We start from the raw sequence: 27,173 nt of genomic DNA on the forward strand, positions 1-27,173 counted from the left end.
AAGTTATTTGGATTTCTGAGCATTAGTATCCAGAGCATGATCACTGGTTTGGGTTGTGCTAGAGATTTGCCCCAATCTTTTGGCTCTGAGGCTTTCCTGCCATCTATCAAAAGGAAGCCAGTTTAGGTCCCGAAAGACAACATGACCACCTTTTTGGTACTGCAACAAGCAGGGCTGTGTGTGGTCTGCGTCCTAATCCAGGAGGTGCTGCTGCTCTGGAAGTGATTGCACTCCCAGGCGATCCCCCTGATGGTCAACCATTTGTCTGGTTCGCTGAATGTCAGGTGAACAAGCTCAGCAGATGTCTCTGGTGAGCAACATCTCCCCCGGCGTCAGTTCCTTATTTTCCGCGCTTGCAACGCGAATACAGAGTGGTTAATGGCTGTTTTTTCAGGTCCATCACGATCTCTTGTGTAGAGAACAATGTCCTTTTTCAAGCGCTGTTGTCTGGTTTTAAACCCTGCAGAACTTGTGATAGACGAATGTCAATCCCGGATCCGCATACTGTCTGTTTGTGGTGTCCTCGGAGAACATCACGACTCCAAGGACTGCTGTTCCTGCCAGCGTCTTCAACCAAAGGCATTGAAAGAGCGCCGTATTAAACTCCTGGCGGCAAGCTTTAATGAAAAAACGCGGCATCTTCAATCCTCCACAAAGTATAGGGACAGGTCGAGGAGTTATTCGGGTGAGGAGTCGCCTCCATCGACATCAAGGAAGGCTCCCAGAACACAGTGGTCAAAACGTAAGTCTGACACCGTCTCCCAACCGTCGTTTGAGGAGCATTTACAGGGGTCTACCCTGCGCCTCCCTAAATATCCAGGAGCCGGGCGACTCTAGCCCAATTGCGGGATTATTTTTCCCTGCAAAAGATCCTTGGGTATCAGTCTCCCTCTGGTGTGCACTCTGGCCTCAAGGGGGTAGGAGGGGTGACCTGGCTGGATCCTCACTGGCGGGTTTGACTTTGGTGACAGTTGGGCCCTCTGACTCCGCTATCAGATTTGAGACTGCCCCTGTGTACTTCCCTTTGGGGTTTACACCTTATGCGTCCATTCAGCCTTTGAAGTTGGCCGCACTGATTGGCATCAACCCTGATGCTTCAGAGTCTATTCAGCCAGTGACGTCGGCGGCACAGATGGACGCCGATCCCGTTTCCGACGTCGGGACGACGCAATGGCATCGGACAGCGCCGGGTACAGCTCCGACAGTGCCGTCTTCTTTGGATGACTACCCATTTGCTGTTATTCAGCCCTTGTCTGTTTTTCTTAGGGGAATTCAAAGTTTGGTAACTGAAGGAGAGCATATTGAGGGTCAAAACCTTTTGCATACTGTCCAACCTCCTGTGGAGGATAATTGGCTGACTGAACTGAGGGAGGTTAGTGGATTAGAGTCCTCTTCACTTTCAGATTTAATTTCTCCACCTGGTATAGCAAAGGAGGAAAGTTTATCCTTGGCAGCAATATTGAAGAAGCAAGTTGTTGTGTTGGATTGCCAATTTCTCTCAGTGGAGTTGTCCACGGATCCTTTAGTGAATATTCTTCATCAGGGTGAGACAGGAGTGGAGCCTGTGCACCCTTTTAATTAGTCTGTTTGACCTGCTATTAGGAGCTTGGGCAAAACCCATGATGGGAGCTCCAGTTGACCTGGCTGTGGGCCATAGGCATTGACCTGCCCCTGGGGACCCACTTTGTGTCCTACAACATCCCACTACAAAAGGGTTGGTGGTTCAAGTTGCTACTGCTTCTTCGGATACTAATGCCCTTCCTTTGGTTCCATCACGCACAAAATCCAGATGGTTAGAAAGTTGTGGGAGGAATATATTTTCTTCTGTTAGCTCAGCTTTGAGGTCTCTAAACACTACATGTGTTAAGGGCAGGTTTTATCATGCTTTATGGGACTCTGTTAGAGGAAGCCAGAAACCACTGATTATGTGGGTAGAGCTATGGCACAGTCAGTTGCTCTGCACAGATGTGCATGGCTGCTTCAGTCTGGTTTTTGAGACCCCGTGCAGGAGAGATTCAAACATATGCCATTCGATGTTGTCCATTTATTTGGTGAACAGGCAGATTCGGCCTTAAAACGAGAGCTGGTTGATCTGATAAGTCCACTTGAGTTATTTTGTAGGCCTGAGTTTGTTGTTCGGTGTTATGTAGAGAGGCATCTACACGACTAAGTTATGTTTCATCTGGTACGTCCAGGATAGTGCGTTTTGCTTAATGCAAAGGTTTATTGATACCTAGTGTTTTTAATCCCAGGCAGTTGGGATTACAGAAGTAGTGTTTCACGATAAGATAAGTGGTTTTCTTGGTTATTCTGCTAGCTGCAGAAGTGCTGGACTCTGTCGAAGACAGAGTTTGTGTGTTTAAATTGTGCTATATTGATTATTTCAGCCCTGTTATACAGGTCTTACAGTTTGATTTACTCTGGGGAAGGGTTTAGGATCAAGAGTGATACCCTTAACGTATATGCTATACTGTATGTAGGTTATTGCTGGTAAGCTGTTTTGAGCATTTTTAAATGTGTGTGTGTGTGTGTGTGTGTGTGTGTGTGTGTATATATATATATATATATATATATATATATATATTTTACCTACTGGATGGCGGTCGCCAGTAGGTAGTTCTAGTTAGGACCTAGATACTATAGGAAAAGCGTGGCGCCGTTTGATGAATCTTCGCCAAATTTTAAAAACTAATGGGGCGCTCCGGTCGACTCCTGTCTTGAAAGTTTTGGGATGATTTGTCAAGCGGGGTCCGTGAAAAAAGGGAGTCCCAAAACGCGTTTTCTCCGTATTAATTTACATCGGTAATTTTGGAACAGGCTACAGCCCGAACTGCTGAACAGACTTACAGCAAATTTGGCAAAAAGGTAGCTCTTGGTTCAGAACGCGACTTTAAAAAAAAATGGTGTAAGTCCCATTCAGTAGTTTATGAGAAATTCAAAAAATACAACACTTCGATATCTGGCTTCCGCAGAGGATCTGCGAACCCTCCCGATCACAAGCTTGATTCTGATTGGCTGCCAACACTCCAAACCAAAAAGTGTTGGCAGCCATCTTGTGACTTGGTTGAACCGAGTCACAATAAAACAGTAAAAACACACAAAAAAGGGGGGGGGGGGAGGCAGAAACACCCTGACCCCCTAGGCCTGCTCAGTGGGTCCCACAGGGACCTCTACGACCAAAAAAGCATATATTTTTTTCCGGTGGGATTCGCGTACGGAGCGCCCGGGCTTAGTTTTAAATAGCCCCTGGAGGAGCCAGGTCCGGGGGTCAATGTTGTGTGCGGGGGCCGCTCTGGCCCCAGTGACCGCCACATCCCTGGAGCTTTTCAAGTAATATGCAGGAGGCACACGGTCCCCTGCCGCCCCAGGCACCGCCACCTCTCCGGGGCCAGGGCCGGCTCCAGCAATGTCCCGGGGTGTCCACCCCAGGGACATTGCAGTTTGCTATGACAGGGCGGGAGCACGGCTCCCACCCTGTCATAGCAAACACTGCTTTGCTTTGTGCAAGCAAGAGCAGGAAACCTGCTCTCGCTTCCATGAAGTGAAGCAGATTGCTTTTGGGCAAAGGGCATAACAGCAGCATCCTTTGCCCAAAAGCAATGCAGGCTCCCGCAGGAGGTGGCAGCCGGCTGGGAGTGCTGGGGCATTGGGGCTCCCCCGCCCAACGTGAGGCCAGGCCCTGGGGGATGGGGTTCCTGGGGCCAGAAGTGGCCCAGGGAACGGGGGGGCCACGCGCCTCCCTCCCGTAATATAAAAGAATTATAAAGAGGCAAAACCCTGGGGGATGGAGTCCTCGGGCTAAAAATGGCCTCAGGAGGGGAGCCGCACATGTGTCCTGAGGACCTCAGGACTAAAGTGGACTTCATTCCCCGAGCAGCAGTGCGCTAGGAGGCGCATTTGCAGAGTTGTGTAAAAAAGGGACGTGGCCTCGAATCACTCAGCAATCCAGCTGTGTGGGGCTTACTAGAGATAACAGGAGGGCTAGTTGGCCCCCAGGGACCCTCAGGAGGCAAGGGGACTTCCTCCCCAACCAAGAGCGCGCCAGGGGGCGCGTTTGCAGAATGGTCCAGTTATGCGTTTCGACTGCCACGCAGTCTTGGTCTTCACCAAGACTGCATGGCAGTTGAAACTCGTAACTGGATTAAATACAACTACCTTTTGGAAATATCCCCTTAGTGATTGTTTTATAGGGCTGTGAAAGTATTATTAAGAGGTCCGACGCGCTCCGCCGGCGTGAGCTATCCAACTACCCAGGGCGGGGAGAATACAAGGAGCAGCATTGCATTTGAGATGTATATGGTTTGGGAGGATTTTAGTCACCTTATGCATTTTTCGTCTCACGGTTAAGTGGACTGAGTTGAGTTCTAGTCTGTGTAGGATTAATTTACTTTGGTACTATAGAATTTGTACCTCATTGGAGCCTTGGGGTATATGATATGCCTTTTAATGAGAGGCTTAGGTGCAAAGACCCTCTTAATTGGCACAGTAAGTTTCTTACGTTTTTGTAGGGTATGTCACTGGGTTTGTAGCCTAAAATTTCTTCTGACATTTCCAAAGAAGGTATCTGGTAGCCTACGTTATTATTATTGATGTGGCTTCGGCTTTTTGCCCTGGTACTTGTCTTCCATTTACGTGATAGATGAAGTTCTCTATCTCTGCTGGATGTAGAGCATTTTTGGCCAAATGCTTGTCTTGTGAGGTTTTATGAAATTATTTTCCTATTCAGGTTCTATCTTATGGCCTGTGATATTGAGTACGTTCATGTTTTCTCATCATTAGTGATTGCTGACTTTCCTGGTATTATATGATGTTATTATAGATCTTCAGTCAGATATAGTATCTTGAGTTATTCTATTCCTTCTATTGTAAAGATTATGTAATATTTCACCCTTTTCTGAATTGTCATAATGTGCGTTATTACAGAGGATTTTTTCTATATTTCTAGAATAACGTTTTCCTTTAATGGTGTACCGTTTCTTCTCTATGAAGAATTAATATGGGTTAATCCTTGAGCTGAAGCTTATTCAATGTTATGTTACCATTGTTTAATGGTGGTCTTCTAGGCAACTTGCATTACCCTGATCGGTTGGATGCCGTTGCTTTTCTAAGGGTACGATTCCTTTATAGTCACATAGTGTTAGGTCACTGTTGCCTGCAGATGTTGGTTTCCAATTACTGTCATGTTACTCCTATGTCTATATATATGTGTGTTTGTGTGTATATATATGTGGATGTATATATATATATATATGTGTGTGTATGTATATATATGTGCCTGTATGTATCTATATATATATATATATATATATATATATATATATATATATATGTGTGTGTGTGTGTGTGTATATATATGTATATTCACTGAAAAAACCATAGGTTTCACACATGTTATAGTAAGCTGTACATTTCACTCGTAAAAAACCAATGAAATTCCCCCGTTATAGTTAGTGCAGGCAACTATAACTCACGCGACCGCAATCCTCTGCTGATGCTAATACTGTACTTAGACACTTATTTGCCCATGTCTTCTTCCAATAAATTTTAGCTATACATATATTACAAATATTTTTTTTTCATAAAGACACATATGTCATCAGCAGAAGATTGCGGTCGCGTGAGTTATAGTTGCCTGCACTAACTATAACGGGGGAATTTCATTGGTTTTTTACATGTGAAATGTACAGCTAACTATAACATGTGTGAAACCTATGGTTTTTTCAGTGAATTTGCAAGGTTTTTTAAATGCTAATTCCTAACTATAACGTGTGTGAAACCTATGGTTTTTTCAGTGAATTTGTACGGTTTTTTAAATGCTAAGTTACTTTACGCCATTCGTGGCGTGCGCGCCCACTTTACGCAGTTAGTGCCGTGCACGCACGGTGGTCACGCGGTGCGCTGCGCGCACCGCGTGCCCACGTTATGCGGGATGGGCCATGTACGCACGATGCGCTTCGCGCACCGTGCGCATCTGGGGGACATATTATGCGCATCTTTGTGAAATTTATTCTTTGTTTATTTCTTACCTTAAATAGGCCATGCACAAATGGTGCCCTTCGGGCACCATTTGCACACGGGGTGGGGAGGGTGTGGATAATTTTTTTAAAAAAATTTTTTTTACCGTACGCGTACGGTAAGCGTAATAGGCGATTTTCCGAAAAAAAAAATATTTTTTTATTTGGGCTTGGGGGTTGTTTGGGGACCCCTATATCAATGCTAAGTGGTTAGGATCTCAAGAAACTGCCTCTTTAGACATTTTTTGGCATCGTTTTTGCTGCCCAACTCAGAGAGCGAGAGAGAAAATAGCGGCCGCCGCTTCCTGGTTTCGACCGATTCGAATGTTTACTAAGATCTAACAGCCAATCAAAATCGCGCACGCCACCGTACGCGTACGGTAAGCGCACCGTAAGCGCACTGTACGCTGGCTCAGATATATATATTGATTTAAAGGCTATTTTCTCAGAATCTACTGAACAGATTTACACCAAACCTACAAAAGGCACTTCCTTGACCTGAGGACTACCTCTCTGCCAAATTTCAAGTAATTCTGTTCAGCCTTTCGGGCTGTAGCTGTGTCTAAAGGTCCTATGGAAAAATGCATGGGAAAAACGCGTTTTGGGACCCCCCTTTTATCTCAGCCCCCGCTTGACGAATCACCCCGAGACTTTAAGGGTAGGAGCGGAGCGTAGCACCCCACCTATTTTGAAAAATTTGCGAGGATTCGTCGACCGGCGCCAAAGTTATTCAAAATAGAATGTTGCGGATTTCCTATGGAAACGTGGTCCTAACTATAACTACCTACTGGCGACCGCCAGTAGGTAATATATATTTATATATATATATAACTTTAGAGGTACATCTCTAAATCTTTTTTCTATGGAAGGACTGCTTCTCTGTCAATAGGAGCTAATGTTGCGTTTGACTTCTCTTTTATATGAACATCTGATTTTCTCCCTTGAGGATGGATTTTCTCTTTGTAGTTTACAAGGCAATCCTGACCTTCTATGGTTTACAGGTGTTGTTCAGTTGTTAGCCAGCTGTTCCTTGTTCATAGGGTTGAACATGCTGTTAGGACTTGTGTATATAGCCAGATGGTTGTGGATAAAGTCTTATTACCATGGGTAGTATATTTCCCATTATCTTAGTCTTATAATTTTTGTTACTGTGGTTATGTCTACAGTCATTGTGAGGTGAGAGCTTCTAAGGCTGATTGATCGTACTGACATGGTTAGATTATTCCCATGGTTATAATGTCTTTCGACTTTATTTACCTTTGGCCCCTTCTAAGTGGTTAGATGTGTTTCTGCACACCTACATTATTGTACATTTACAGTCTATTCTCTTCTTTTGGACCTGGTTAGTTTTAGTAAGAGGCTTTTCATACTTGCAGTTCGCAGACCCTCCTCCATGGATGGGATGGCTTTAGCATTTGATTCTAATGTAATGAATCTGCGGCTAGATGTCTCAATCAGATAAACAAGTTCCTTACCTTCGGTAAGACATTATGTGGTAGAGACAGGATCTAGCCGCAGATTCCTTAACGATCCTCCCCGCTGTGCGAACTAGGTTCTTTTTGGTCTCAATTATTTTGTTTTCATTTAAAAAACAAAAAGAAAATAAGAAAAGAGGGAGAAACCAGTGATTATTGGATGTAGGCATTCCCTTTCATCTCAAGATTTTTATTGATTTTTGGTTAAGAATTCGGTATTTGACAAATGAGTATCTTTTGTTTAAGCACACTGTTCAATAGACTGTTTCAGTTTGTGGCTCTGCGTTTCGAGTGCGAAAAATAGTCACAGAAGAAACTGGTTTCGATGAGGGTTTATATGGAGTCCGTTGACATCCCATCCGGTGAACGACGTCAGTGCGGAGTCGCACAATGCTCTCTGCCGGCAAGCGTTCGTGCTGTTGGAAATTTTTGCCAGATCCGGTCTCACGCTTGGGGAGGATTGTAAAGTAAGGAATCCGCGGATAGATCCTGTCCCTACTAGATAATGTATTACCAAAGGCAAGTAACTTGTTCATCAACTTTATTTTACCGTTGGGCAGTCCCAACTATTTCAGAATTTTGTAACACATTTCTAAAAGAAAGGATAATGAATTGGCAGTTATGCTGCAAAATAGTCTAACTTGGTAGGGACAACTAATGATCCAAATTTTTAAAGAGAAGCTCGAGAGAAAGTGCATTAAATTCCTACAACCGTTTAAGGGCTCTGCAGTATAGAAACAGATTCTGGTTTTTGCATTACTCCTGCCAGGATTGCAAAGTTAAGAGCATCTTACTTTGTCTGGTTTGTGTCCTACTGTTCTCCTGTGATGACAGAGAGGTCTCACGCATTTGTTTCTTGCCCAGAATTGTGTAAGTTATATGCTATATTCTTGTTACAAAATGTTATGGCAGGAGTAGTGACTACATGTTGGAGGCAGCTACTATTGTTTTTTTTTCTGATCATATGAGGAATCCTGTGGTATTATATGCGATGAGCATCACTACTAATGTAATTGTTTATAGAGAAAGGGCATCCACCATTGTCTTCTGATTGGTGTAAAAGGCATAGTGATACCACACCTATTGTTTACAGTGGCACAGGTTAGAGATAGTTTGAAGTGATATAAAAAGATTTGGGATGAGTTTTAACTAGATCATTCACTCACCGTGTTATATGTGGGCTTCAGATTGTCACTTTTTTCCTATAATTAATATAAATATCTAAAAATATACTAACTAGTTCTCTTTTTTGTAATAATATGAATGGCAACTGTTATTTTAAAGTATGACAGTGTTATAAATGAATGTGCCAACAAATAAAACTGTTGTTCTATATGCAATTGAGATGAAAAAAAAAGCCTAAAAAGGAGAAGGATGCCCCTTATCTAACAAAAGGCAGTTGATCCCCATTGACTGAAATCAAAATGTCTGATCAGTTTCTTTACGTTGAAAGACAGATACGTTGTATTGTGTCTGAGATGGCTGCACTCTTGCATTACAAGAAGAAAATTGATGAAGAATTGTGTACTTCCAAGATTGCTATAAGGACTGGAAATAAAAGCGCCCATGCGGAGGCAGAAGCAGTTAGATGTGAAGATGATGGTCGATCACTTACACCTGAGAAGGATTAGGAAAATGACATTGCATGGATCTACGACCAACGCCAGCTTCAACCTGCTGTTGGGTTCCAAACAAGTTAAATTATGCTCGGGATGGATAACATTTGGCAAAATAATCCAATTCCTTTTAGGAGGATGTAGAGTCATAACCATCTAGGCCATCTCCAGCAAATGAATTGGCTGAATGTAACCCGGTGTTGAAGATAATATGAGTTCCAATTAGAAGTCCAGGGTCATTTCAGAAACCTAAAAACAATACAGAGAAATCTGCTTCTCTTAGTGCAGCTTTATCGATGAAAGGATGTCTTCAAATGCCCACCCACTTCTAAAGCCTCAACAAATTTGGAGGCAAGCACATTCATTGTGGTATCCGTAAAGAAGTGAGCAAATAATCCTGCATACTCGGGCCACCCCCTGTAAAGACAGTAGCAGTTTAAGGACAGTGGGCAATAAAGGAATTAGAAGCTGCACAATGAAGAGTAACTAACTACAGTGCCATGCTAATCAGATATGGTTGTCCACAATGAGAGAAGTTAGAGTAGACCATGCATTACCTCCCACTTGGATGTCCGAAATAAGCAACACGTGTAGTACAGATAATACTTTAATTCTCTCTAGAATAAGCCATTACAGCCTTCAGGCAGGTTTGTACTGGCACTGTTACGGAGATGTGCATGGCTGGGAATCTTTGTTTCAGACTAGACAGACCACCATCATTGACACACCTTTCACAGGTGAGAATCTTTTTAGAACGTCTCTTGACAATTTCTTCAAAAGATTACAAAAGCTGTTGAAACAGGTCAATTTAGTATTGCAAAGTGGAAGTAATGCTTGCAAAGGCTCACCAAGTCAAGGAAGAGTACAAGGCAGACCACTTAATCCAGTTGCACCACCAAACTCTGGTCTAGGAATCATTAACAACATAGTTGTCAAGGACACTAGGGCACTGAGAGAATCTAGTGATATTTCAAGCAAAGTACAAAATATTTAAGTGATTGACTAAAGATAACATGGCAGAGCACCAAAGATTCAGAGAGCGTGTCTCCATTCAGTATCTGCGTACCTGCTTGAAATGTGGAGGGGAAGAGCTAACATAGAGGTTCTTGTAATATTGCATAAAAATAGCAGAAATCCCAAAGTGATCTGTGACCAACTGCTCAGCCTCATTCCCTCTGGACGGGATGGGCGCGCACCTCTGTGATGATCTTGCAGTCCTTGTGGAAAGATATGGATTTGCACTATTTCTTTGGCATGTGCAATGGGGCCAAATATATAATCCATCCGCTCCGCTGATTGATGTTGCAAGGCATAAGAAGTGTACTGTTTCGCTCCCTCATTCCACCTCTGATAAGTATCTGTCAGACGCAATGTGGTGACCCATTGGAAATGGGTATTTTGGTCTAGTGGTGGAAGCCATGCTGAGCATGTCTTACACCAGGTTTCAATTCAGTGTTAATCCTGCCTCCTATTACCGTAGAAGCCTGAGAAGAATCTATTAGCACCTCAGAAACCGTTTTGACATGTCCTCTATCCAATGAGTTAGGGGACTTAAATATGATACAATGCATCACTATCAGAATTATGAAATTCAGTTTTATAGCGAGGGAACAATTGAAGGGTATTGTTCGCTAAGGACAGGGAAGGGTTGGAGATGGCCGTCCCTAGGGACAGGGAAGAATTGATCCGGGATTATTTTGGCACGATATTAGAGGTCCTGACAGATTTCAACACACAATGGATTTCCATGCCCTTATCACTAGCAGGCTGCATATTATTGATTAAGATGCCCGTTCTACCTAAACTGCTATACATCTTCATAAATATTCCATATACTCCTGGCCGTCAATTCTTCAAACTGCTTAAGACCTACCGAATTTGCTTAACGTGTAAGATAGGGGAAAAAGCCAAGGGTCCGATGGGATGTGTTGGTGCAACCCTTCTCGAAGGGAGGCTTTGACGCCCCAAATTTGGAATTGTTTCCTCTATGCCCAGGCACATTTTGTGACATACTGGTTCTACCCTCCCCCTACATGCCCCACCTAGTGATGGAGCAGGGATATATGGCTCCAACCCCGATGACAGTCTTCCTGGGGACGACTCCTTGGGAGGCGGGAGCAAATGCCACCATGGTAGTCTTCACCACTGCGGCCTGGCGGGGACTAGCCAAGTGTCTTAACTTTCCTATGCCATACTCTTCACTTTTGCTCGTGCCCTACCATCCCTTGCTCCCAGTAACAAATGAAGCAAACTCCTGACAGATGCTCTCAAGTACTGATCCACACACATGGGGAGACCTGTATAAGGAGGGAGAGTTTAAAAGCCGAGATGCCTTTTTTGAGGGCAGCGTACTCACCCTGATGAAGATATTCTTAAACATCTGTTTCCGACACAACATTAAGGCAGTTATCCCTGATTTCCTGCAGGAGCCCCCAATGCTTCCCCCTCTGAATAACCTATTGCACTCACCAAACCCCACACACTTGGTATCAATGTTTTATCGTAACACTCAGAGCAGGTGGACTCAGAAAGGGGGTTTGAGGTCAGGCTGAGTTGTAAACTCCTCTCAGTGACAAACAATGGTCATATTGCTGCCAACAGACTAGGGAGATCACGGCTAGTACATAATACATTAAAAAAACTATAACAGGCCTATTACTTCCCGGCTCGGCTGTGTCGATACCGGGTATGCACCACTGACAGTTGCGATATATGCAGGGCGGAGGGAGCTGATTTCCTCCACCTGGCTTGGGTATGCCCTTTGGTCAACAGCTGCTGGACACAGGTGGCTGTTGCCCTGGCACAAATGACGGTCACACAAATATAGATTACCCATCTTGTAGCACTACTGGGATACACTGAAAATGTGGAAGTGACGGTTAGACGATATGTATCACTCTGGCTACTACTGTTCAAACGTAGAGTGGCGTGCAAATAGGGATGAGGGTGGGCTCCAAAATTCAGGGGCTGGATTAATGATCTATTGTTTTGCCAAGAACAAATGCCCATCTACTCTGAATTGATACCACCATCCTCTGGACAGAAGGTCATATGGGTTCCTCTCAAATCATACAGGCTGCTACATCCCACTGATATGGGAGATGCCGGCATTTCGGACTGATCTCGACTATGAGGGATTTAAATAAATTGGGGAAGGGAGGGGATCAAGGGGAGAACATATATGTAACCATTAGACATTAACGGATAGACTGCTAGTGAGGCTTGTCTGGAAATTACAATTATCGCTGCTTTTACCTCTACCCTGAGTGACCCGTCCTAGAGCCTGTGGATTAATGATAGATATCAATTAAGGACTAGACCAGGTCATTAGTGCGTCTCTATGTATAACTCCTTATTTCAGAATGTTACCGAAAAGTTATGTTTGTGTGACTGTGCCAAACAAAAAAGCCGACAAAGAAAGTGTTTAGAAAAAGACAAGGAAGAGTTACCGCTCCCATCTTTATCCAAACATACATTTTGCACATACAGTCAGTTTACTGAGGAGTCAGACATTGGTACCCAGGTCCTGGCCCTTTGGATCACACCTGCTGAGGGGTCTACCAGTCAAGACAGCCACATCATCTGGGCCTCTATGGGAACACTAGTTCTTCACGAAAAGCAAGAGGAGTGTGTTTCCCCGTTTAGCCTGCGGAAAGGCGCTTCTGGAGCTTGGCATTGATATCTAAAATTGATTTTTGTATCAAATAGCATGTGGCTACTGATCTTGGGTTTGTTCTTGGGTTACAAGGAACAAAGCAGTGTTTCAGATGTTCCACAGCTTAAATGGATTTTATCAGGGTCAGAACTTCCAATTTACCATTTCTTTTAGAATCAAGAAACATCTGTTTTAATTGCTTCATGTTAGAAAGCTTTTTCAATTTGAGAAGATTGGAGTTTGCTGGAGAAGCTTTTTGGTGATTGCAGTCCTACTGTTTCCTAACAAAAATGAATGTGTCCTTATGTAACGCAACTGGTGCTATGTAAAGCGCTCTGATAACCGATAACGGGTCAAGTTTACACTATATAAAACTCCGTTTAAAATAAATATATATATAGTGTGTAATTTACATATTTGTTTTCTAAATCTCTTCCCCATCCAGGAAATTGATGGAAAAGCCCTAATGTTGCTGAGGAGCGATATGATCATGAAATATATGGGATTAAAATTGGGTCCAGCATTAAAACTCTGTTACCACATTGAAAGACTAAAACAAGGAAAGTATTAAATACATGTGGCAATTGGTGTTTTCACATTGGATGCATCACTCTGGTTCATGAAAGCAATGTTTTATTTGCTTCTTTCCTGCCGTCTTGCACATTCATTTCCACCGTCAGTGTGATGCTGAACCCAGTTGTCATCCAAAGCAAAACTCATAATAAGCTCAATTTTTTCTCAACTGTTAAGAAAATGTGCATATGCAAAGCAAAAACAACGCAAAATGTTATGTATTTTCTACTATTGTTAAAAAAAAATGTTTTAAAAAAATCAAAAATGCAGCATTTTTTATGAAACCTCTTTAGTCCCAGAAATTGAGACCTGTTCTATAATAGATATCAACTGACATATTCAGAGCCAAAACAGCTGATTCCCAAAGGATAGGACTTCATCAGGCATTAAATATTTTATAGGATATATTTCTTTAATTTATTATTGAGTTAACAGAACTTTGAACAGTACGAGATCAATTTAATCTCTTGCAAATGCTGCAGTTATATATAATGGCGCTCCAAAGGAGCTGTGTAGAATCCATTTTGTTTGCAACACACATTTCTATAAATGAAATAGTCATGCAAGAGTTTTTGATACCAATGTAAACTTTTATAAAGTTTTCATTTGTGTTTGGGGAAAATGTTTTTGATAAAATATATTGTGTTTTTTGCAAGCAATACTTGGATGTCTTTTCTTTAGGAGACAATAGATTTCTCTGCAATATCATACTCGATATTCTGTATTTTTGTTTATGCAACTAAAAGGCTGTATTTTTGTTTATGGAACTAAAAGTCATAGAATGTACTGTCTGCACCTAATTTTGGATCACTTTTCCTTTTGTTACCATTCAGAATATTAAACCAATTTTATCCTATTAGAGCAGAAGAGGTCAATTCTATGGTGCACCTTCTGTTTTAAAATGTCTTCATCAAGGTTACTCAGATACTTAGATATTGGTCATACTACTGCATCAAAATGGCCTTTATTCAGCTCAAGTAACTGCCCAGGTGCAGTGCTTAGTCGAGATACAAGGAGGATATTCTCTTATGTCCCTGATTGTTCATAGCCTTAGTTCTTTGATGTACCACTCAGCTACAAGAAGAATGGAAGATGCATGTTAACTGTGCAATACATTGCTTTATGGATTAAGCACTTGTGCTGGTTTAATCTTATGTGTTCTAGATCTTTATGGAGGCCCTCCTTGTACGCTTCTCACTCAATTCACTGCTTTCTACAAATGGGAGCACCTGTATCAGCACTATGTTTTATTTTATTTTGTGACCTCTTCTGGCACTGTTTAGTGGGATTACTCTCCATATTGTTAGTGAAGAATGTTAACTAAAGTCTCTTATTTGACAAGTGGTATACACTCCTGCCTTGCCAAAATGTATAGCAATTTGATCATCTCTGCTGAATCTAATATCTATCAATCACTTACCCCATCCACACCTGCTAGTTGTGCATGTGACAAAAATGGGTCTAGTTTATAAACAGGTTACTTTATCTCTTGATTTGGAAGATGATGGGGGCCCTGTACCAAGTAAGATATTAGGTCTATAATGGTTAATGACACCAGCAGAATGGGCTTGGATTTGCCAAGTTATGTATTCCTTTTTAACCTGTTGAGCATGGTTCAGATAAGTGCTGCATATCCACCCTTGTGTGTGACTTTGAAATGAGGAATCATGTATGAAAACATTTCAGATGATGCCTCTTAAAACATAAAAAGGTATCAACAATTGCGTACATAGTTTAAATTTCTCCTGGGCCCAGTGTGAGTTCCTTTTGTCATCGTCTCTACATAAAGAAAGTGGAAGAGGCTGATATTGGGAAAAAAACATTGGTGTGTTTCCCAACTCTCAATATAGAGACTTCCTATCACCAACACCACCACCAATCAACCCTTAGGAGTTCAGTTGGTGGAATAGTGTAGTTATTTGTTGCCAGTGCCTGTGGTTACTGTATTCTGCAGCTCTTAAACTACCCTCTTGGTCTCAGATATTTTCTTACCATCTTCTAGTAAGAAAAAAAAAGTATTTGTCTGATTTAGGAATATGACCACCATTTAATCCATCCTGAAACAAGGTTATCCACACACTTCCTTCTGCATCTGCAGTCTGGCAAGAGAGATAAATGAATGGGTGATCTTACAGAGAATATTCTTTATTTATTGTTGTTTATCTTGCCTGTGTGTACAGTGTTAAATAATTGACTGTACAGCTTGTGTTCATCTCTAGTGGAACCACAAATAGCAGATTATTTGTGTTCTCTTCAGACAAAGTCCTCTCATTCATCAGACCATTTGCAACCAGTGGGGAATCTCAGTGTATATTTGGTCCTCATCCGTGGTGGGCAAGGAGCAGGGATAGCTTAACAGACAGCTATATGGAAATACACATTTCAGTTTTTTCCGTTTGGCTGCACTTTAGAATCTTATGTAGATGAAGTAACTGTCTTGCTTGCCATGGCATTTCTGAAACCCTTGAATAAGCTCAAGACCTCTTGTTTGTTGACCTCCCTAATCCTTACAAACACAATCCAAATTCTTCCCCTAAGCTCATAACTTGGGGCACAAGTGCTTCATCCCATCTTTCCATTGCATCTCATAGTCTGGGAGCCTTGTTTCTGAGTAACACTCTTCAGTCTAGCGAGGTCTCAAATATCATTTGGAAATTGGTTTGACAGTCATTAAAGATTTAATTGAGTTTTAGTACATGATTTAGAGAATGAGCGTCTGCCCCAATTCTCTGAAAAATTAGTTTTCAAGTGCTCTGTGTTCTGCCACTTACTTTTTGTTGTGCAGAGACAGGTGTACATGGATACATTTAAAATGTATTAGGTCCAACAAATGTGAGACTGGTTATTATTTTCTGTGTTAAGTAAGGCTTTTTATGCCGTTTCCAAGATTTCTTAATACATTGCTTTCCTCAAGAGACCACCCTCTCCTAAAGGACATTACTGTCAATTTGTTCCCCTTATGCCGAAGCCCTCCAAACCTTTGCCCTTTTGTGATCTACATCAATTCTCTTGAAAAACAAACTTCCTGATGACCATCACTGCTAGCTAGAGTGTCAGTGATCTTCAGCGCCTCTGCTTTTCCAAGCCTGAACACTATTCTCTCAGATTTAATGTAGAACTAATCCCTCTTAAGAAGAGAGGATATATCCGTCCATTGGTTGCCTTAGTTACCATCTGTTGACCATTGTTAGGGTAGAAATGTTCGCCTTTAGCGGGCATGGTTTTTTATTGCTTGTTCTAGAAGCAATGTTCAATTTTGCCTGCCACTTTTTAGAAACAGGTTTCTCTAAAACCTGGCTTCACAGATTCTGGTTTTGTTTTTTTATTTCATGGGAAACCTCTTTCCATGAGTGGGACATAAAAAGAGGCAGTTGTAGGAACAAGGTGAAGTTGAATTCATTCTTTTTCTCGTTCTTTTAAACTGGGGACGACTTATCCAACACATAAAGTCCATCTCCTTCTGTGTACATTCAGATAACAAGCTCCTATAGACAGTGAGACAGATTCAGAGGTTTGTGACATGCATGTAAGTGCATAAAAAGATACATGTACTACTTCATTGCACAGTTCACGTCTCCCCGATTTCTCCCCTAGTTGATCATCAGTTTCTTATAAAAAAACATTGACCAGGCTCAGTACAACTAATTCAACAAAAGGGTGACTGTAATAAACTTAAAACTTTGATTTTCTTCTGAAGCTTTGTACCTCAGAGGTATGCCCTTGGTGAATCTATTTTTACCTAAAAAGCCATAAGCATGCCAGGTGTCTTCAGATGTGCCTCATTGAATGTCAGAGCTTCAAATTTGTGTTTGCTTTAGCGTTTCAATAAACTGGCCGTGCAAAGTCATGTATACCTTTAATCTATGCCTTCAACTCAGTCATTCAAGACTATACTAACAATTCCTTTCTAGATTCTTGTGGCTGCAACCTGGGTACATGAGCTTTAGTACAGTGCTATCCTAGAGTGCCCAGGGATTGTGTTTTCTGGCTATTTTGCTCTGGTCTTCGGGACAGATGCGTCTTTCCTCACCTTTCCCTGTTAATGAATATATGTTTGATGTGTTAAACTTGGCAGATGCAATATTGTAGAGCTTACCAACCATTGAGAACCTTAGAAAATATGCCCCAAAATGTTCCTATTTGGTAGATTTATCTGTTGAAAAGCATTTGTACAGTCTAATTCATCCATATACCCTTCTTAAATATTTTTGGCGGATGCACAACCTCACTGGATATTCTCTATAAGGTTGAAGAATGCCTAGGGATTCATTTGTTCAACTGGATGTTGAGACCGCTTCTTTCACCAGGAAATCTTATGTGCTACGTCCAGTGCCCTCTGTACAAATTACTGTAAAGTCAAATTAAGAATTTATGCACTATTTGATTAAATTGTCCAAGCCTGTTGGCTTGAAGCTTGTAGGATCTTAGGGAGTTCCTACCTTGAATTGTTTTACTTAAGTTAATATTGTGTTTCCATTGGTTACAAACGTGAATTGTCTGGGACATAAGATGAAGAAAAGGTTACACACCATGATAGCTAATGGCAGTTTTTATTTGACCATATGAAAGTTTCACATAGGCAACTGCATTACCCAAATGATTAGGCAAGAATTTGTATTAGAATGGGTACAGTCAGAGCTTGTTTCTAGATATACCAGAGAGTCAGAGTTGGGAGCACATGGGTCTGCTGAGGTGTTGATCATTGCATGTTTCCAATAGCAAGTAGCAATGGGAATGTAGACCAGGAAATTGTGATGCAGTTTATACCTGGGATATATCAAAGCATTGGTCATTTGAAACATCCTGTAGAAAATATTTCTGTAATGAGTTAATTGTTCTAACTGCAAAGATAAAGAACATTAAATAAAAATGTTCATTAATTATCTGGAACTGAGATACCAGTGCATGCGTATTTAAATTTGGCCCAGTAAAATTGTCCTGATGGAGTTAGTGCTTCACATTTTATCAGTTTCCTTTTCCTGTTGGATCACACATTTCTTTCCCACAGTGTTGCTGAATATGAAGAAAGAATTATATGCCATCTGCAATAATAGGTCTTAGTCGTGGGTTCTTAGTACTGATGCATAGCCTTTTAAATAACTCTTCTTGAGGAGGGTCCTGGACTTCATTTAAGATTTTGGGAAAACAGAACTCTACACTGAGACAAAGAAATTCTCTTCATCATAGGCGATTTACCTCGCCTTGGTTGGGTAATGACAGCAAGATGCTCTTTACCCTGAGGAGATAATAAGAAGAGACTTTCTGCATGGAAGCAGGATCCCGACACAGTGATAAAACTACCTCTCTGGTAGCCCCTAGGATATCTCTTTATAAAAGTGAACGCAGGGCAAGATTAAATAAAAATACTATTGGGTGAGCTGCAATACGTCTCGCTCACCCTTTCAATCAAGATCATTCATCCCTTTAACAGAACAAAGGGGTCTTGAGCATACCTCAGGGTTAACAGGATCCCTAGAATGTCACAGCCCTGAATCAGTCTGTGCTTAAGGTAGGAATAGGTCTTACCATACCAGTCTGTCATGGAAATGCTGCCCTATACTTTAGAGGAAACAAGGTCCACTGGTTTCGTCGGAGGGCTGAAATAGCTGTAACCACTGGATCACCTTCTTGATGAATGTGTGACAACAGGAGTGGCTCATCCAATTGTTGTTTTTTTTTAATCCTGACTTGTGTTCCCTTTAATATGCAGAAAAAAATATTCTTATGATCTTCCTCTTCTTGAGGTCAAGACAATCTTGCAGGTATTATCCAACCAAAGTGAGATCAAGCATGCCACAGTGATGTGGATGAGGCTTTTCCCTCCATTTTTATAATGTTATCCATAGAACTTTGGCATTATTTTGAGCCGCTATAGTATTGTTTCCCCTATCATACCTATTGTGTGCATTTATGTGGTTTTGGAGGCTGTATGGTAGTAAGTTATTTTCTCTTACTCTCTTGTCATGATAGAGGAATAAAACATACTCTGCCTTTATAATTCTAATGGATACTTCTAATAGCGATTCCTCATGTTTAGAATATCCCGGATCCAGTCTGGTATCAGCATAAATTTGAACAGTAGGTGGCTAGCTTAAAGCTCTTTTGGGATCCAGCCAATAGAATGTCTCCTCTTTTGACAGGAGAGGCTGAGCGAAGAACTTCGGGAGCTTACTGGATTGTCCAACGGGAAAGGCAGTAAAAACGTTTGGTAGAAAGTCCACCTGCTACTCAGCCCCACTTTTGCCTGGTGAAAGGCTTTTGATAGGCGGCTGCACTAAGAGAACCTGGAGTTCTCTCCCACAATGAGCCAAAGTCACTGGGACAAGAAAGTCTTAAGAGTCTGGAGACGAAAGGAACAGCAGTGTATTGGTTCAAGTGATGTGCACATGAAGAAAGAGAGGACCAAATTAAGATCCCACTGTGACATCACAAGAGTTTGGGAGCAAACAAATGAGTTAAACCTTTTAGAAGCCTCATTACAACAGGTGATTTAACATAGGACAGTTCATCTGGTAAACGTAAAAAGACCAAAAGGGAAGGCAAGTGGCCTTTAACAGTGCTGGCTGCAGGTCTTTGCTGGGCCAGGGCTAAAACAAATAACAAGACATCCAGCAGGTTGGCCTCTAACGGATTAGTATTGTGGGTGCCGCACCGGGATACCAACTTGTCCTAGCATAGACAGATTGTAGAGAAACGCCTGGCAGCAAGGATGACATCCACAACGTTGGGCGGAAGATCAAACGCAGCCAAGTGCCATCCCTCACTTTCCACACATTGAGGTGCAGGTCCCACACGTTTGGATGCAGGACCCTGCCCTGCTGCTGTGACAGAAGAGCCTCCCGAAGTAGTAACCTGATCAGACAACAGATGATGATGCCCAGAAGGTTTGGCTACTACAATTCTGACCCAATCTGTTGTTACTAGAATGACGTGGTCTCTGTCATTCCTGATCTTCAGAACTCTGGGCAGGAGCACCAGTGTCAGAAAGGCGTACAGGATTTCCATTCTCCACTCTTTCCAGATTGCATGTCAGAGAGGGAGCTTTCTTGGAAACTCCAGAAAGCAAAAGTTTTTACATGGCCAATTCTTATCGTGGGGGAAAGATCTAGCCAGTTTTCTCTCCATTGCTGGAGGATGCCCTGTGCCACTTTAAGTTGTAACTGCCATTCACGATTTGCCAGGCACTGCTGCCGAAGTTTGTCCCCCATGGTGTTAAAAGATCCTGCCAGGTGAGTCACAACCATGGAAATGCCCAGCCTGCTCCAGAAACAAAGTTCCTCTGGCACAGGACCCCACATGCCCTGTTTAGTTGCAGTACTTCATGTCAGTGGGGTTGTTCATGAAAAACTAAACTAGCCTCTTTGATGGACATTAGGAAGGGTTTCAGTGCCAGGCGAATGACCTGAAACAGGTTGACGCGGAGATGGGTTTCCATTGGAAACCAGAGTCTCCTGATCTCCACCTCTCCCAAATGACCTCCCATCCGAGCAGTGATGCTTCCCTCACCACCAGCTTTGGGTGGGGCAGGCCCGTCCAATTATGGTTGGGCCACCACTGCAGATCTTTTGCAGTCTCCTTTGAAGCTTGAATCGAGTCTGATAGGCCCCCTTGGTGCTGAGCCCACTGAGACTTCAGGTTCACAGCAAAGCCCGTGTATGCGACCTGGCATATTCGACTAGCAGAATGCAAGAGGCCCAGAAGACCTAGAGTACCCCTAACAGAGATCCTGGACTGTGGCTGAAACATCTGGATCATAGTCTGATTCCTGGACTCTATATAGGAGTTTGGTGTGTTATCTATATGTTGATAGTGAAGTCAGCCCAGAAGACCTAGAGTACCCCTAACAGAGATCCTGGACTGTGGCTGAAACATCTGGATCATAGTCTGATTCCTGGACTCTATATAGGAGTTTGGTGTGTTATCTATATGTTGATAGTGAAGTCAACAAAGTCAGGAGGTTCTCTATCATGTGGAGGTGATCTATGACTGACTGGCAATCCCGCCTTCAACTGCCACTCATCAAGGTTGGGGAAAACTGAAATCCCCAACCTCTGAATGCGTACTGCAATCATCACCTTTGTGAACACCAGATGAGCACTAGTGAGGCTGAAGGGAAGCACTTCTCCTTGTCTACATTAAACTTCAAGTAGTGTCTGTGGGACTGCATGACAGGTACATGAAAGTAGTAGTCTTGCAGGTCAAAAGTCACCATCCAGTCGCCTGGCTCCACAGTACACAGAACCTAGGCCAGTCTGACTATCTTGAATTTATCCCTCAGCAAGTAGGTGTTCAGAGGGCGGAGATCTAAAAATAAGATGAAAACCTCCATCATTCAGCATGAGGAAATAGCTGGAGTAACTACTAGTCCCTGTTTCTGGAGCCAAGACCTTCTCTATTGCTACTTTGGCCAAAATTGCCTATTCGTTTTGGTGCAAAATGCACAGGTGCTCCTCTTAAAAGTGTTTTCATATGGGTGGAAGAGCCCGTGGGTTGAAAATGAATGACAGGGCATAGTCTCATTGGGGAATCTGAAGGAACACCTATCGGATGTTATATTTTGCCACCCTTGGAGGAAATATCTGATCCTGCCTCCCACATAGTCGTCGTGTGTCACCAAGGAAAAAACGAAAGCGGTTTGGAGGCTGTTGCCATAGGGACGGGAGACTGGGAAGTTTGTTGCCCCTGGTGGGCTGGACGTAGTCTGCTTGATCCCTGACCCTGAAAGAACTGGGGTGCTTGTTGGGGGGGGCTGGGCCTTGGCGGTACACCTCCACTCTGGAGTAGCCATGAACAGAATACTGCATCACAGGGAAAGAAAGGCCGAGGCCCTGATTTTTGAAAAGCATTCCAGTGCTAAATATCCTTCTCACCAAACAGACAAGATCAATGGAATGGCATGTCCATCAGAGAGGCTTGCACATCCCCAGAGAAGATGGAGCTCATCGTGGTTTGTCACTAAAGCACCACACTACTGCCAACTGCTCTGCCCAAGCAATCTGTATTATCCAATCCAGAACCTAATATGTATTTTGCGGCATCCTGACCACCTGTGATGGTTTTAGCCTTGTTAACCCGAACTTTATTGGTGACGCTCGCCAAGATCTCATTAACTATGTGCCATAAGGCATGGGTATATCTTCCCAGCAAACAGCTGGCATTGACTCACCGAAGGGATGGTCTGGCTGAAGTAAACATCCACTTCCTGAAGGTTTCGATTTGTTTGGATTCCTTGTCTGGAGGAGTTGTAGGGAATTAATTGAGGCTCACCCTACTAATGTAGGCCTGAACCGACAAACTTTCTGGTATATGGTGCTGCATCCAGAAGTCAGGGTCACCTGGCGCCAGCCTGTAGTGTCTGGAAACCAGCCTGTTTACTGGTGGACAGGAATAAGGCTTAGACCAGGTTCCCATAAGGATGTCAATTCAGGGTTCATTAAATGGAAGTAAGTGTCCGGATGAAGTTCTTCCAGGTTGCAAAACTTCTGTCATTATTTTAGTTTTGATTTTAATAGTTGGCAATTGTAAATCCAATACCTCTGCCGCAACAGGCTTTCTAAGCTGTTGATCGTCCAGTGGGAGAACACAGCCCTGTGGCCCTGTGTCTGGGGCATTGTTCAACCGACTGGCCTCCTGAAAGCCTACGTGTAAACTTTCATCATCATAGTTTTGGGGAAAATAATCCCCCTCATCCACATTGTCATCTCCAAAGGCTTAACGGCTTTGATCAGAGTTGAAACTAACATTTTATTGGAGCACTGATGTGTGGTTCTGGGGCAAAGGCATGGTCCTCTTGGATTGAACTGGGACCGGGTGGATCAGTACAGTGTCGGAAAGCAATCTCAGTCAGGGCGAAATAAATTCAACTCATAGTCTGATAGGACTCAGGAATTTGGACTTTCGGCAGCATCTGGCAGGCTTTCAGGTCAATTGGAATGGCGTGTATTTTTTATGTCTGATTGAAAGTGTGCTTAGGCATCTTAGCGGAACCTGTGGCGGGTGCAGATACTGCTGAAGATATACTCGCTGGCAATACCCTTACTGGAGGACGTCTCAGAACCTTTAGGGAGCAAAGGTGTGTACCAGATGGAGGAAAACGGTGGGAAAAGTTTGCAACATGGTCTCTCTATGCAATGTCACCAATGGTCCTGGATACTCCAGGTGCATCGAAATAATTTGCTGAATAGGCTTCTCGGTGGGGACCAATAACAAAGGCACATCCTTGCAACTTCTCAAACTGAGAGTGGCTTGACTTGGACGAATGCAGATTGGACTCTTTGTGCTTCCAGATCAACTTACCAGAAGATTGGAATTATGTTAAGGGCCTGTTGCAGGAACGGCCTTGAGAGTAAGAACAGGTCCAAACTCTTGGCTTGGAGCATAGCTTTTTTCGGTGTTCGACACCAGTCACCTCCATTGGGAATCTATCACAGACATCTTTTTGCAACAGTTTACACTGTGTACTTTTAGGATGGGACATAGTTCTGTTGCACACTGGAAAAAAAGTAGAATTTTGTAAGAAAAAACTTGACTGCCAACTGATGAGGGAGAAGTTTGGAGTGAGCTTCGGATCCACATACAAAGGTGCAGAAAAGAAGGAAACTGACGGCAGCATGCCGGGTTGGTCCTTGTATGTCTCTCTATTTTCACTTCTGAGGCGAAACAAAGTCAACAGGGAGCAGCACGGTGCCACCTACCGGTGTGCTGGAGCAATGCTGTTTTAATCTTCATAATCCATTCTGGCGCCTTGGGATATTCTAAAGATGAACCATCTGCTGTTAGGTGAAGTATCCACCAGAAAGAGCTTTACTGAAGATGGGTAACTTCCTTACTGAAGCTCTGACCAGCTGGAGATCACAATGCCCAGCTAGCCGAGGTCCTTTTTATTTTCAGTATTTGAAGCAACGAAGAGAATCATTATCTATAGTTGAATGGACATTGAAGAAGAGTACCAAGCATTAAACATCACCCTGCAAGGAAAGTTTTCTGGAACCCTCAAACTACCTGAAGAGATTCCAGAGGGTGCCATGCCGCCCATGTGGTCTCAATGAAAAAATGCACTAAGCTCCTGAGCCTCCATGCCAGAATCTTACTTGCCTTGCAAACCTGGGTCAATGGGGAAAAAACAAATAAGTTCATATCCGTGCATCACCTCAAAAGTTGCACCTATCCGTTTTAAATGGACGGCAGACAATTTCTAAACTGAAGCAATTGAAAAATAAATATTTTTCAGACATCCCAAATAGCCCTTTGTAGGTGGAGCTTAAAATAAAGAACATGATGTGGAAATATTCCAATTGGCTGTATCTGTAACTCTGTGAATGAGCAAGATGTAACTTGTTATTGCCGTCATGTAAAAGAGGTTTAGCTCCTTGTCTTAAATACAAAATGCAATACTTGCTCTACTCTACATACTTTCACTGTCTACATCAAAGGTCTCATATGCTCTATTATAACCTCGGTACATTCTGATAGACCTAAAGATCTGTATTAGAGAATTTCAAGTGTTACGTTTTGGTGTCCGAGAAATTCACTTGTCAAGGTGTGGGGTCAGAGGATACCGGCTTATTCTGAGCAACTCTCCCCTGCAGCCTTGACAGGCAGTTAAACTTCTTTTGAATCCATAATAAACTACACCCAAAGGACAATGAATTGCTTCCACTGTTTTACTCATGCAGATACAATCAGGATTACTAATGCTCATTTTCCTAACTTTCGTACGGTCAGCTGAATTGGAGGAAATGTGTAGCATAAGGTCTTCCATGTGAAACCTTGGTACTTTGTCTCTGAATATGAAGTGTTTGCACTTTGTGTTTGTAGGTCAAGTGATTTTCTCCATGGAATTGAAGAGTGCCACCCTCTTCTGAGTTGAACTCCCACTTTTGCTTTTTCACAGTCATGCTTGGAGTGTCAGCTCTGCTTATGCACATTGTTTGGGAAGCTAGGTACTCCTCCATCAGAAGCATATTCTCCTTTAGGGCCTTCCACAACAACGTCTCTGCATCTCTGAGGGTCTCAGATTTAATGATCCCTTGTTTCCTGAGGTCGTAATATACTTTAGTTTATGCCTATTTTTTTCTAATGCATAGAATAACCAAGAGCATTAATCATTATTGCTGAAGGAGCATTAGATGGTCAATGATCAGAAAATAAAGGTATTGGGTAGACCCACCCATAGCAAGCTCCCTTCTGCCCACTTACGTTTCCAGCACATCAGTACTTTGCTGCTTTCATGAAAAGTTAAGAGTCTCTTGTAGTAGTAATCCATTCAGACTGAGTTTTCGGAAAAACCTCAATCCTCAATCTTTATAGCTAAGCCCAGGAGTGGTACGTTTTGCAGTTTTACAGCTTAAAGAAATGTAATTTATTTAGCTTCCATATTTGTAAGCTGCCCTTAATGAAGGTAGGGACCTTGGAGTGCTGTCAGCCATCCCTCCTGACAGATGGCAAGTGTAGACTCCCTGCAGGGAAAAACAATTTCTCCAGTATTGGCTCTTTGATAGATTTGCATGCTTGAATCATCCCAGTTGTTGAGCTGGGAGTCCTAGTGAATGATTCATGCATGTGGCTATATAAGGATACCAACATTGAAAAACTGAAGTTATGGGTAAGTGCTATTATCTGTTCCATTATTACATCTTTCATGTTTTCAAATGCTTAAATCATTCCCTGGGACTCCCAGCTCGACCACTAGGATGATTCAAGTATGTTAACTCTGTGAAAGATGCCAATAATAGAGAACTTCCATTACAGTTAAGAAACTTTGATTTTTACTAGGGAACCTTACTCATTATTAGATTATGTTCAAGTGATATGATTCAGGTACACTTTGCGCACATTCCCACCCACACAGAACAATTCCCGCATAGTTTGGCATAATAAATAATCCGTATTATGTCAAGCAGGCGTATGGTTTTATCGTAACTAGTCTCTTGTCCTGACTTAAATCCTCATGCAATATCCAAAAACAAAAAACTAAAGGGCAGGGTGAAGGAGAAATTATTTTACTTACAGCAACAGCTGAAGCGCTCACTGCTGAATTGCTTCCCATGGTTTTCATGAAATCCTATGCCTTTCACATCTTGTTTATTTTTCATCATGTGAGATCAGATTCGCTCCAGGCTGCAGCAGTTTCCCAAGCTATGAGCCAAATCTGACCTTCACCGCTCCTCCTCCACCACCACCTTCTTGGTACGGAAAAAAAATGTTTAAATATGAGCTTGATGGTCTCTCATCTTACCCCCACTCCATCTAATCTTTAACTAGCAGTTTATGATCCATCTACTCTGAATGTGTTGTCTCTGGAAACACTAAAAAGTCCAGTGTGTGCTAAGTGTGAGCACATCTGGCTCAATGGAAGTTCAAAATAGATCATTGCGGGTTGATGATTTTATCTGCCTATTTCTCATAGCCCAGCTTCATTTCCTCCCTGCTTCTCAGTGTTTCACATTTTTTTCTTAGAGTTGAAGGAACTGTTTTTAATTGAAGTTGTGGAACTGTTCTCATTATCTCAGCAGATGTTCAATTCATATTCTTTGGAGTAATCAAGTAGACAGAACATCTGCACACTATCCTAGCCATCCTCTGGTAAAAGCAGTCTTTTTCCTTCGACACCTTAAGTTGGTCTCTCTAAAACAAATCCTAGCAACTCTACAGAACTATTACCAAAGCAATATCCTATCACTAGCCCAGATTTTAACCCATTGTGTGTTCTCCAAACAGATGACCGCAGAAGCATGACATTTTATAAAGAAATACACGTCTTCATGTTAGTGACAGATGTATCTGTAGGAGATTCTGATTTACCTAGCCAAGGTCCTGGGTAATCAACTTCATTTTTTCG

General features: G+C 42.5%; 1 protein-coding gene across 4 annotated transcripts in view; it reads left to right on the forward strand.

Moving 5' to 3' along the window:
• SCML2 (Scm polycomb group protein like 2) overlaps positions 1 to 14,189 on the forward strand; it is a 752,432-nt gene extending 738,243 nt beyond the window's left edge. For all 4 annotated transcript variants that reach the window (XM_085622654.1, XM_085622657.1, XM_085622655.1 and 1 more), the window contains one exon: positions 13,206 to 14,189. In XM_085622654.1, coding sequence (XP_085478780.1) covers positions 13,206 to 13,331 — 126 coding nt within the window. In that variant the 3' untranslated portion in view covers positions 13,332 to 14,189. The remainder of the gene's footprint in view (positions 1 to 13,205) is intronic.
• Positions 14,190 to 27,173: the final 12,984 nt, after the last annotated feature.

The sequence above is a fragment of the Triturus cristatus genome, chromosome 8 (assembly GCF_964204655.1).
Source record: "Triturus cristatus chromosome 8, aTriCri1.1, whole genome shotgun sequence".
NCBI lineage: Eukaryota > Metazoa > Chordata > Amphibia > Caudata > Salamandridae > Triturus > Triturus cristatus.